This window comes from Silurus aristotelis (genome assembly GCF_946808225.1).
Source record: "Silurus aristotelis genome assembly, chromosome: 7".
Taxonomy (NCBI): domain Eukaryota; kingdom Metazoa; phylum Chordata; class Actinopteri; order Siluriformes; family Siluridae; genus Silurus; species Silurus aristotelis.
The window spans coordinates 31,284,694-31,298,136 of record NC_139580.1 but is presented as its reverse complement, the minus strand read 5'-3'; the positions used below and the strand labels follow the sequence as shown (position 1 = coordinate 31,298,136).

Here is a 13,443-nt window from a genome sequence, read left to right as displayed (position 1 = left end):
ATTTCATGCTACAGCATCCAAAACAACGTCCTATAAGATCGTGTGTCTCCAAATTTGTGGTAAACGTTGGATGGAAACGTCAGATGTTCCATGTATTTATATTTATATATCTATAAGAACCTTTTATTAAAGGTTTTACTCTACACAAAATCAGAGATGATTTGTATTATATTTTAAATAGAAAAAAAAGAGAAATAAGAAATGTTTAGTTTCTACCATCTTATTATTTATACACTAGTATTTGATGATATAAAAAAAAAAAAATAAATGTGCTGTTACTCAGAAGAGACAAACTCTCCCCAAAACAGGCTGCTTCAAAGTGTGTTTTTGTGTAAGGGCTTTTTTGTGTTTGTGTGTTATGCCTGTTGAAAAAGAAGACATCGCTCATGCATTCCTGTGCAGCCTGTGAGGCAGAGGACAGTCTTTAGAATCAGAAAGAGATTCATTGCCAAGTATGTTTGCACTTACACAGAATGTGTGCACATTTTTATTAAGGAAAATAAATAAAGAAAATTATTGCACAAAAAAGTACAGATTTAGATGAATAAAAGTTGTATTCTCCTGGAGATCAGTACTCTGTAGCGTCGGCCAGACAGCAAAGGTTACGAAAGAATATGACTTCGATCCAGAGTGATCTGAGCCCTTTTTTTCACTCTGGATGTGTACAGTTCCTGTAGTGTGGGCAGAGAAGCACCAGTAATCCTTTCAGCCATTTGAACCATCCTCTGGAGTCTTCTGATGTCTGATTGTGTAGCTGAGCCTTGACCAGATGGTTATAGAAGTTTGAGCAGCTCCTGTTTGCAGGTTGAACTTCCCCAACTGGCAAAGAAAGTACATCCTCTGTAGGTCCTTTTTAATAATGAAGTCGATGTGATTCTTCCACTTCATGGTGGTGCCCAGGAACCTGAATAACTCCACTGCTGCCACAGTGCTGTTCATGATAATGAGTGGGGGGATAGCGGAGGGGTTTCTCCTAAAATCCACAATCATCTCCACTGTTTTTGAGTGTGTTGAGCTCCAGGTTGTTATGACTGCACAAGACAGCCAGCTGTCGAACCTCGCCTCTGTATTCAGATTCATCCCCATCATTAACAAGGCCGATGACTGTAGTTCGTCTGTAGAGGTACAGTCGTTGGTGTACAAGAAGAAGAGCAGTGGGGAGAGAACACATCCCTGGGGGGCACCAGTGCTGATAGTATGGCTGTTTGACATGAATTTCTCCAGTCTCACATGCTGTTGCCTGTCTGTCAGAAAGCTGCTGATCCACTGACAGGTGGAGCTCAAAACAGAGCGCTGGGTTAGTTTGGTTGGGAGGAGTAGTAAGATGTAGATGTTGTCTTTGTCTGATTCTCAAGCTATTTAGAGTAGCTCCTCTTCACCACTCCAATCTCATTTGTAAGTGTGTTCCTAGCCTGATTGTACACGATTCTGTCCCCATTCCTGTAGAATTCGCTTTGGCTTAACAAAGCTGTCTGAGTCTTGCTGAGATCCTTTGCCTATCGTTGTTGTATGTTAAATAAGTCCTGGTAGGAATGCATATATCCTCACGGAAAATGATGTATGATGTTACAGAGTCTGTGAGCTCATCAAGATCAGGGGCAGCAGCTTTAAAAACACTTGAACAGTGCCGCTGTGAGAGACGGCCGTTTTGGCTCTTAATAAAAATCTGCATCCTGCTCAATCAGCTAAGCTGTCATCTGTCCTCATCCTCCTCGACCAATCGGCAACATTCGACAAGGTCAACCATAAGACCCTCATGTCTACCCTTAGGAGCAGCATGGGAACGGTTTTGCTTCCTACCTGGAAGGTCGCTTTTACCAGGTAACATGGATCCACATGGATCCAAACCAGGTAACATGGATCCACATCTGCCCCACACAGACTCACCACTGGTGTCCCACAAGGCTCAGTACTTGGTTCCCTTCTTTTCTACCTCTATACACACTCTCTTGGTCAAGTCATATTTTCACATGGGTTTTCTTACCATTGCTATGCTGAAGACACTCAACTCATCTTCTCCTTTCCTGCCTTAGATACCACAGCTTCCGCTAGTATCTCAGCATGCCTGTCGGACATATCTTTGTGGATGAGCGCTCATCAACTCAAACTCAACCCCAGCAAAACAGAACTGCTGGTCATCCCAAGTGATTCATCTCCAGGTCAGGATCTCAGAATAACTCTTCATAACTATCTGCTCTCTGTTTCATTTCTTCGCTACAATATCCGAAGGATTCAACCGTTTCTGTCCACACAGGCTGCCCAGGTTCTTGTTCAGTCTCTTGTCATTTCCAGACTGGACTAGTCTAGGTTTGCTTTACTAAAATCCTCTCAACAGAGTTGTAGTCTGATTCATCTTAAGTTTGTAATCTAGCATACCAGTGTAGATGTATTAATTGAAGCAACATGCTCCACACGAGGGAGCCATCATGTGAGGCCATGCGAAGAATAAGGTAGGATAACATTTTCAGGAAGCAATTGTCTTTTAAGCCTCATATTGGATGTTTGCCAGTTTACTATTTGAGCCAGTGGAGAAGATGACATGGAGGTCATAGGCTTTCAGTGAAAAAGACAGGAAAAGAGAGAAAGCACATTAATTATCTTTTAAGATCGTATGGAGAGGTGTGTACATACAGGATCTCTGTGTGTGTGTGTGTGTGTGTGTGTGTGTGTGTGTGTGTGTGTGTGTGTGTGTGTGTGTGTGTGTTGATAGGGTTTTAGTATGGATATGAAGCAGTTGCCCTCTGTTGGAACTCTGCACCTTGTTGCAAACTGCAGCTCCTGGCTGGGGATTAAAGACTGTCCCATCTGTCCAGCAACAGCTACTAGTGCCCACTTTAAACTGCGACACATCACGCACTCCAGCGTCCCACCAGGGCCCCCTTTTCAATCACAGTAACGCCTGCAGTTACCTTTATATTCACTTCAGAATGCACCAGAAGCACATGATGTGTTTCACACATGTTGCTGTGTGTGTGTGTGTGTGTGTGTGTGTGTGTGTGTGTGTGTGTGTGTGTGTGTGTGTGTAATAATACAACAGGTACACATAATAGTGTATTATAACACTTTTTTTTTTCATCTCATCTTCTCCAGTTTATCTGTAATTCGGGTCGCGGGGGCAGCAGTCTACAGCAGATTCCCCAGACACTTCTCTCTGTCCAGGGATCGGGCTGTCAAGGCCCCCGCCTTCGACTGCTGCCCAATCCTCTCAGCACCGGTCCCAATGTTATAATGTATTATAACATTGTAAAATAATAATAATGCTAATGAATAAATAGTACATTTTATATGTATTGGGCCTTTAAACGAAGGACATGGTCACAAAGCAGCTTTAAGAAAATACATAAGAATATTGGGAACATACATTTAAAATGAATAATATGATGAATAAAACAAAGCCTCCTATCATTTTTTCCACTGCATTTAATATACTATAAGCAATGGACTGTGTAATTAGACAGCCGGTAATTATAGAGTTTCCTGGTCATTTTAATTTTCTTTCATATTTCAAGTTTAACACCGTAATTTCTTTAAAAGTTTACTACAATATTTAGTCTTCACGCTCGATTTTTGGTTTCACAAATAATAAACGTACATTTGCATAAAGCATCAATATTTGTTCATGTACATGTCGATTAGAGTATTAAAAATCTGAAAAGTATTTATTCAAGGTAAATTTAGAACAGATACAAAAGTGTGATTTATATATAAATAAATAAAGAAATAAATAAATAAATATATATATATATACATACATACATACATACATACACACACACACACACACACACACACACACACACACACACACACACACACACACACAGTGCATTTGGAAAGTATTCAGACCCCTTTCACTTTTTTTCAATGTTGTTATGTTACGTGCCTGATACTACAATCTTTTCAATAGATTATTTTGTTATTATTATTATTATTATTATTATTATTATTAATTTACACTCAGTAGTCAATAATGACAAAATTCTAGAAATGTCTAAAGAATTTTGATGCTTTACTCGGTACTGAGCCTCTGTGGCAGCCTCGAATTCATCGTCCCTACATCAATCCTGTTTGTGTGTGTGTGTATATATATATATATATGTGTGTGTGTGTGTGTGTGTGTGTGTGTGTGTGTGTGTGTGTGTGTGTGTGTGTGTGTGTGTGTGTGTGTGTGTGTGTGTGTGTGTGTGAAAAAGTGCATTTTTGTAACCAGATTTTGAATTTCCTAGTCGTTGGACTTTTCCCTGTTGGAGATTTGAGTTCGGAATAGGAGCGTACGTGCTTTAACTCAGCACCTCAAAGGCATTATATTTAGGTGACTAGTTGACTTCTGAAACCGTAAAAGAGTATAAACGGTGGTGGGTGTTGAAATGAATTTGTCAATCTTACTCAGGCTGCATGTGAGCGGTCCGTGAGGGATGGAGATTCAAAGCCACACAAATGGAAATTGATGTAAAAAAAAAAAAAAAAAAAAACGGCGTCAGGATTAGGACCCGTGAGCAGTGCGAGCGAACCTGTCGTGGCTTACGTTCTTAACTCTTTCCCACTAATAGCAGCGACAGCAGACTTAGAAGGGATTTCTGAACAGATCATACATATTTAGGTTGAGTATTTAACGGGGATTGTCACTCGTGTTTTCTCACAGATGGCACGTTTTGTATTTCGTTTTCTTTTTTTTACTGTAAACAGCAGTAGAAACTTCGATGTAGGTTTGTTTTTGGTTTTGGGGGATAAATGCCAACCTGTCAGACGAGAAGGTTTTGGTATCATTAGCATGCACAGCTTTCTTGGTACTAATGTTGGATGATTGATTGGAATCAGTCATGGGGCCAGACGCCCCTTGGCCTGGGCGAGTCTCTCTATCAACACACCATCCTTCTTCCCTCACTCAATTTCTGAACGAAGAAACATCTGTTACGGTGAAAAATGCTGCTTGTGTCAGGACTTTTGGGGAGGTTTGTTATGATCTTTGCTAGTTCAATATCAATATGAGAATGATGTACAGTATGAGACTTGAAACAATGAGGTTTTGGTTCTTTGCTTACCATTAATGAAATATCCACAGCAGCTGCGTGAAAAAAGGCTTTGTTTTCAGGTTCGATTAAGACTCAGGTTTACCTTTCATATAAATCATTCTTAGATTTGAAAAAAAAAAAACACTGTTATGAACCAGCGAACGTGGAACAAGGTGTAATAGGCCGTCTGACATTTTCCTACTGCTTTATGTTTTTGTGCTCACTAACCATAAATGGACTCCTGCGGCGTACGAATTCAGTCACACTGACACAATAACGCTCGCTTTTCGATCCCAGCACGCGCCGACTTACTGAGAGACTACAGAACTTACTCAAGGACTCGAGAAAGCCGGAGCGCTTCTGACGTTCATTACAGGTCAACCGCAGGTTCATTTCCTCTGCCCTGTAAAGCAGTTTGCTGTACATTGAATGGTTTCTATATATTCGCTTTCTAAAAGACATGTTCTGTACATTTTGTGAAGTATGTTACTGAAAGCTTTGCTGCGTATGAATATTTAATCTACAATATGAATAATAAAGCCCTTAACTTGGCAGATTAATCTCTCGGCTCGCAAATTATGTCTACGGCCAGCTGTCTGCGGCCATACGAGTTATGTTCCGCAGCGGCACGACACTTTATCACCACTAGCATTTTTGACTTTGACCATTATTTCTCCTTTCTGGATGAGTTGATGCAGGTGGTGCATGACGCAGCTGTTAGTCGGAACACGCCGCCTGACACTGCATGAATCCGATTATTAATTACTTTCCAAAATGGCTGGTTAAAAACGTGCTATTTAATACGGCTGTTTTATATGAACAGGTTTAAGTGACGGACACCGGTATGTCCTGATGTGATGCAATGGTCTTGTTCGTATTACAATCACTGTGAGGAACAAACCTCTGAAGTTACATTTCGGGCATAATTCATGCCGAATATGCCAGGCCTCTCTATTATGCTGAACAGACAAAGAAACACACATACAAATCCACCTTTATGCTGCAGTTTCCCCACTTCCTGCTGTTCCTGGCTGCCTAGACTTAATGAATATTTTAGTAAACTATCAAGAATTTTACTTCATAAATCTTACAGCATCTGAAATAAAATAAAATGCAATCTGTTTATGCTTATTTTTTGGTATTCATTGCATTACTGCATTTTTCTATTTTAATATATAGACAATACCTCGGTACTCGTCGGCTACGGAACTGAAATTCGGTACTGACAACTCAAACTGTTTCTACTCCAACTTTCAAAATGAAACTCGTGAGCGCTTCAGTCTCACGGTAAAATGGATGCACGTAAAGTCTTACGTTATCTCGCGAACATGACGTAGTGTTCTCTTTTGTGCTTTCTGTGCATTTTAAGCCTAAATCGTGGGTCCGAAAGTGGACAAAAATGCTACCACTTACTTACCACACTTGTCACAAGTTCCATAACGAATTACCGACGAGTACGAGGTATTACTGTGCCTGAAAGTTTATACCCCTCTTACCAATGCTGTCTTTTTTCTGTGCAGGTAACCGGTAGGATGGTGGCGGTGGAGATAAGTGGGCACAGCTACCTGGTGGCATGCTGGCAGCCCATCCTAATTCTAATGCTTGCCACTGTGCTGTCCGGCTCGACCACAGGCTGCCCGTCCCGCTGCGAGTGCAATGGCCAGGACCGCGCCGTCGTGTGCCACCGTAAAAAGCTGATGTCAGTTCCTGAGGGTATTCCGTCTGAGACAAGATTCCTAGACCTCAGTAAGAACCGTATTAAAACTATTAACCCAGAGGAGTTCTCTGGATTTCCCAGTTTGGAGGAGCTGGAATTAAACGAGAACACCATATCCACCATCGAACCTGGGGCCTTTAACAACCTGTACAGCTTAAGGACTCTCGGGCTGCGCAGCAACAAACTTAAACTCATTCAGCTAGGGGTGTTCACTGGCCTCAGTAACCTCACCAAGCTCGATATCAGTGAGAATAAAATAGTTATCCTGCTAGACTATATGTTCCAGGATCTCTATAATCTACGCTCCCTGGAAGTGGGTGACAATGACCTGGTGTTTATATCCCACCGAGCTTTCCATGGCCTCAATAGTCTGGAGCACCTGACCCTGGAGAAGTGCAACCTGACCTTTGTTCCTACAGAGGCCTTTGCCCATTTGCACAGCCTCAACACTTTGTGTCTGCGCAACCTCAACATTAACATCATCCGAGATTATTCCTTCAAACGCCTTTCGCGTCTGAAAGTCCTGGAGATCGCTAATTGGCCGTATCTAGACACGATGACTACTAACTGCTTGTACGGTTTGAATCTCACTTCCTTAACGATCACAAATGCGAATTTAACTTCGATCCCGTACGTGGCACTTCGGCACCTGGTTTACCTGCGGTTCTTGAACATGTCTTACAACCCCATTGTAATCATTGAGGGCAATAAACTCCACGACCTTCTCAGACTACAGGAGTTTCACTTGGTTGGTTGTAGACTGGCTATGATAGAGCCTTACTCGTTCAGAGGGCTCAATTATCTAAAAATCCTGAACGTGTCAGGGAATTCTCTAACTACCTTGGAAGAATCGGCTTTCCACTCAGTGGGGAACCTGGAGACCCTGGTGCTTTATGACAACCCTCTGGCATGTGACTGCAGGCTTCTCTGGGTGTTCCGTCGCAGATGGAGACTGAACTTCAACCGCCAACAGCCCACGTGCGCCTCACCTGAGTTCGTCCAGGGAAAAGAGTTCAAAGATTTCCCCGACATCTTACAGCCTAATTACTTCACATGCCGCAAATCGAGAATCCGCGACCGCAAAGCACAGCAGACGTACGTGGATGAGGGGACCACTGTGCATTTTACCTGCCAGGCAGATGGCGATCCAGCGCCAGTTATCATGTGGCTTTCCCCACAAAAGCACTTCATCACCCCAAAAACTATAGGAAGGCTTACCATGTTTGCTGACGGTACTTTAGAGGTGCGCTACGCTCAAATCCAAGACAATGGGACATACATTTGTATTGCAAGTAACGCCGGGGGAAACGACACTGCAGTTGCTCACCTTCACGTCCACAGCTACTCCCCCGACTGGCCCAACCAGCCCAACAAAACCTTTGCTTTCATTTCTAACCAGCCCAGTGACAGTGGAGCCAATGGGACAAAGGCTACGGTCCCTTTTCCTTTCGACATCAAAACACTCATCATCGCCACCACCATGGGCTTCATCTCCTTCCTCGGCGTAGTATTATTCTGTTTGGTACTGCTGTTTTTGTGGAGCCGAGGGAAAGGAAACACCAAGCACAATATCGAGATCGAGTACGTCCCACGCAAATCAGACGCAGGACTTAGCAGCGGGACGGCCGACGCACCTCGCAAATTCAACATGAAAATGATTTAACCGGGGCAAGGAGTGTTAAGGACCAAGTAAATACCGAACGACTGCGAGTAAAACATGAAACCTACCCCACGATGAACCATTGGACCCTGGAACATTCCTCTAGAGGATGTGTTTATGATGTTGTGTGTTTGATGTTGAAAAAGGGGGGGGAGAAAAATATCTTTGTGATGACATTTTTTGCTTGGATTTCAGGGACCATTTCTTGAAAGACAATTTTGTTGTCTCAAAAAAAAAACAACAAAAAAAAAAAAAAAAAAAACAATCGAAGTGGAATTTTATGGGCAAAATTGAAAAAACTAATGAACCCTCCTCGATGTTCGTGTGAGCCGCAAAACCACAAAAGATCATTGTCCTCCTTTGCCTGCATTGTCTTATTGTATGATTTCCTTTTTTAATATTCCAGCGGTGACAGTTTGATCATACAGCAGCAGTCGACATTTCTGGGTTGATAAGCACATTAACGAGTTTAGCGCTATGCTAAAAATACCCTTTGTTTCAAAATGATCACTGCCATACTCCTTGAATATCGCTGGTATCCAAGTCAAATGTACAGAGCGATTCTTATAGGGCGAAAGTGTCTTGACATCCTTTAATATTCATGTGAGAATTTGTTTGCTAATATTTATGAAGACACAAAACGAATAGCTAAGAAAGTGCTTGAATTATTTTTCCAATTAGAATATATTCAAATCAATTTATTGATCGGTGTGGTGACTAAAGAATGAGTGAGTGAAGCTGCATCACTTTCGCCTTCCATTCAGTATGGTTTCTTTTCAGCTCTGTGAGGCTTTGGATTGCTTCGGAACCGAATGTGAAATCGAATCATACAGATGTTATGCATAATTAACCATTTCATCCATGACATATCGATATCATTGCATATTTTTTACATTTCTTGCCCGAGCAAAAATATAAAAAGGTATTATGTAAATTGAGGAAAATGTACATGCAGCTTTGAAACAATGCAAAGGTTAGGCTTTTAAAGTCTATGACACACTATCAAGCTCCGATATGGCAATATGGAAATGTGCCCCCTGCAGAGGGGAGCGTGAATTACAGGAGAGAGATTATTTGCCCTACTAGATAGAAGGAATTTCAAGATACAGTGTTGACATGAAAAAAAAAAAAGGGTTAAAATGACTTAATACTTAGTTTGTATATAGTTTTTAACAAACTAACAAATTGTAAAACATTATTTGTAGGTTGTTAAAGGGCATTCATACTGTAGTAGGTTTATAAGCATTACTTAAATAGTTTATAATCCCAAGGTGGAGAATTTAAAGACTTTGATATCAACTTTAAGGTGAAACTACCTTCCTTACTACAAAGAACATTTTCAGAATAATGACAACTACGATGTGCTTTTTTTTTTTTTTACCATCCCATTCTACATTTAGTCTCCATGTGCTGTTATGATAATCTAAACTAGATATTGGAGTGTACTTTTGGAGATTTGTGCTCATTCAGTTATAAGGGTTTTAGTAAAGTCAGATACTGTTGTAGGTGGTGTGAGGAGGCCTGGGGGTGTTGTTCTAATTTATCCCAAAGGTGTCCAGTAGGGGGTCAGAGATCTATAGCGGGAGATCTTCCACTCCAACCCATGTAGAGCGTAACTTCACGGAGCTGGCTTTGTGCACAGGAGCATTGTCACGCTGGAACAGGTTCTGCATCTCCTAGTTCAAGTGAAGGAGAAATTTCTTGCTCCTGATTCCAGAAACCTACAACATTTGTAACCGTTCGGCAGAAATGGGAAGTAATGAAGTACAAATATTTGTTCAAACCAGACTCGTTATTTTAATTTTAATCAATTTGGTGACATGATCGATATTTTTCCTTCTCAACCCGCCGTTTTCAGCACATCAACATGTTTCTTGTTCATTTCCTGTCTCTCTCTCACACCACAGACTAGTTTCTGAAGCTCACAATGAGCAGGCAGAAGGCAGTAAAAGTCTGGTGTTAACGTGGATGAGACAGAGGGAGTCAGTGATGGAAACATGACTAAAAACTGCAAAATTTCTGATCAGCTGATTATCATCTTTTCTCTCTGTATATTTATTTATATTGATATGACGTGTGGTTCAGTTACCAGCGTGTCTTTAAAACAGGTGGTAATAATGACTACTTTTTACTGAAGAACATGTCAGAGCCCAAACTAGTAAAAAAGTGCAGTCAAATCTTCAACTTTTACTAGAGTCTTTTGAAACATGAGTTTCTGTACATCTACTGAGTAAATTGCCGGGTAAATTGCCATATAGATACATGTTGAAGGCATTACAGTTGACGTCTACACAACTCCATTACAAAGTAGATCAAATAAGGAAAGCCAAATAGGAAAGAGAACAGGCTAAAAGTCTTTTTTTTTTTTTTTTAATTAATGGGAAAATTGGTATTGGAATGCTAACAAAATTCTGACATCAATATAAGAATGCTTAAAATAAGTACTCTAAAAAAAAAAATTCCTGTAAGCAATAGGAGAGAAAATCATGTGATAGGTTGAGAAAAGCCTGTGCTAAAGCTTTGTTTGGGATCCTGACACAATTTGGAGTACAGCAAGTCGGGGTGATGTGTATTTGCTTACAGATTACAATAAAAGGAAACGTCTAAATGTTTTGTGGCTGCTTCCTGTTGTTCTGATTGCATACTGAAGCTCAGCTCTAGCCGTCCCCGACTAGGAGCAGATATTTAGTGGCTAGCATGAATTATATAGACACTGAGCAGTGCGTTATATTAAAAACACAGCCTAGGTAGCTAGAATACCTTACAGTAAAGTCAATTTAATCACTTGTAATCGGCAACCTTTTGTCTTATGAAGGTAAATACTGCATTAGCATTGCACAGTCACAGATACCGGCCATGTGCTCATAGTCTTGCTGACTAGCTAATGCTAACGTGCGATGTGTAAAATTGTTTGATGCATCTCTTAGAGGATCCGTAACACCAGTGAATCCAGTGAAACCCCATCAACCTGAAACCCAAGCGCTTCACGGTGTATCCATTAGCGTGCTAATAACTGCCCAATTTGACTGAATTGATTCACAATAAATATGCTTCAATTTGTGAGACTACTAGATAGACACGTCTCCACTTCGACCGTCTCAGTATGAATTTTCATCCTTCTCTTTTTCTTCTGTGTCCATTTTTAGCCAATAGCAGCCTATTGAACAGTTCCAAAGAATTACCATCAAACCTATAAATAGTAAAATTAAAAAAATAAAATTAAAAAATGGACACAGGTTTTTCTGGTCAGAAGGTTGTGAGTTCGTAGCTCAGTGATAAAGCGGGTTGTTGATGGGGATTGAGCACCAAGCTAACACTCTTAGGGCCCCTGAGCAAGGCCCTTAACCCTCTGTGCTCCAGGGGTGCTGTATCATGGCTGACCCTGCGCTCTGACCCCTGGTATCGTAGAAATGAAACATCAGTGTGCGTTGCGGTTCACGCAGAACTTTCAGCAAACGCAATCCGGATTCAACGAAATTCGAGGAGCTGAAAGGAGCCGTACTCTTGTAGCTATATGACTCATTCACGAGATATTAGCCAGCAGGTCTTACAAACCTCGCTACTGTATGTTTGATCTTGAAGTGACGGAGTGACACCGGTTTTGGCATCAGCAATGGCGTTTTGTGTTTACATAACACCTCTGGGTGTCTTTTTCTTTTTGGATCGCAAGCTTTCAAATTTCATCCTTGTCGCAGTTTAGTGAATCTGGACAAGCATTCAGCGAGTCACAGAACGAGTGAGTAGATAAGCATTGGTTTTCTTTTTTTTTATTTTTTATTAAAGTTAATGTGCTTAACAACCCTGATGTTCCTGCTGTTTGAAATCGATTTGCTGCGACTAAAACAAAAAATGTCTAGAATCTATCCAGTCTATCTTCATTTAAATAAACCTTCCTAAAAATACCTTTTTTAATAGAATCTTTTTTTTCATATATATATGTAAAATAAAATGCTTTTCCATACTAATATGAGTTGCACAAATACAAGAATTGAGTGAATACTGAGTGTGATTCGGGCTTTCCAGGAGAGTGTATGTTCGTGATGTACTTACCTTAGTGAAAATCTTTTCATGTGGGATGTCAGAGCTTTGTGGATGTGAGATGGATAAAGCTGGATTGAGTGTCGGTTTATAGACAAAGTTGGTTAAATGCCAGAGCAATTACTTTGTTGCTCTTATGCTGATGGGCTGCACAGATGATGGAGGAGCACAGATGGTTTCACTTCTTACCTTGATGCATTTGAACAAAAATTCTATTCACATTCAATAGCGAAATTCTCCGACATCCTCGCCTTGTTTTTTGGTGCTTTTATTTTGTTTTATTATTATTTAAAAAAAAAATTTTATACGTTTGAATCCTCCAAACCTACTGTGCTCAGACTGTGCAAGACCCCTTTCTGGAAAAAAAAAAAGAAAATCAAAAAATGCTATACTCATTTATTTCTAACCTACAGCCCCAGATGTGAAATAATGTGGTCCACAATATTCTTTTATATTAGGGGGGGAAAAAAACAAAAAAGTGGGAAAAAAATGTTCAGATTGTTTTGTGCAATAAAAAGTAATATGCAGTTTTTTTTTTTATGCACAATTTTATTGATGTCGATTTGTTGAACATACGGTATGTTGCATTAAACAAACTATTGAGATTTCACACAAAAAACAAAACAAAAAGAACACAAAAAACAGCCTACGTTGATTTAACATTTCAACCAGGATTACTACAAAAATAAAATGCTCTATTGAAGAAAAAAAAAAAACACGCTAATCAGTCAACAAACGACGACGCATTTACAGGCGTTGCCGTGACGTTTAAAACTGCCGGAAAGAAGATAAACACCGGGTGCAAAAACAACGCGTGAGGGTTTTCGGACGTTTTGGTGTGAATGAGCAACTTGTGGGAAACGATTGGAAGACGAAAATGCGGTGTTCAAGTTGATTAGCGTAGACGTAGCCTAGGTACAGTAAGTTTGGTTGGAACATCTCGTTAATACACACAGTGTGTCAGCAGGTCGTTCATGGAGTCCCTGGCGGCGCTCTAGCGACACGCATGAACACGA

At 40.6% G+C, this 13,443-nt stretch overlaps 1 protein-coding gene across 1 annotated transcript in view; it reads left to right on the top strand.

Annotated features, from left to right (window-relative positions):
* Nucleotides 1-12,971, top strand: part of lingo1a (leucine rich repeat and Ig domain containing 1a) — a 36,739-nt gene extending 23,768 nt beyond the window's left edge. Inside the window, exon 2 of the mRNA XM_083546342.1 lies at nucleotides 6,533-12,971. Coding sequence (XP_083402468.1) covers nucleotides 6,545-8,392 — 1,848 coding nt within the window. The 5' untranslated portion in view covers nucleotides 6,533-6,544 and the 3' untranslated portion in view covers nucleotides 8,393-12,971. The remainder of the gene's footprint in view (nucleotides 1-6,532) is intronic.
* Nucleotides 12,972-13,443: the final 472 nt, after the last annotated feature.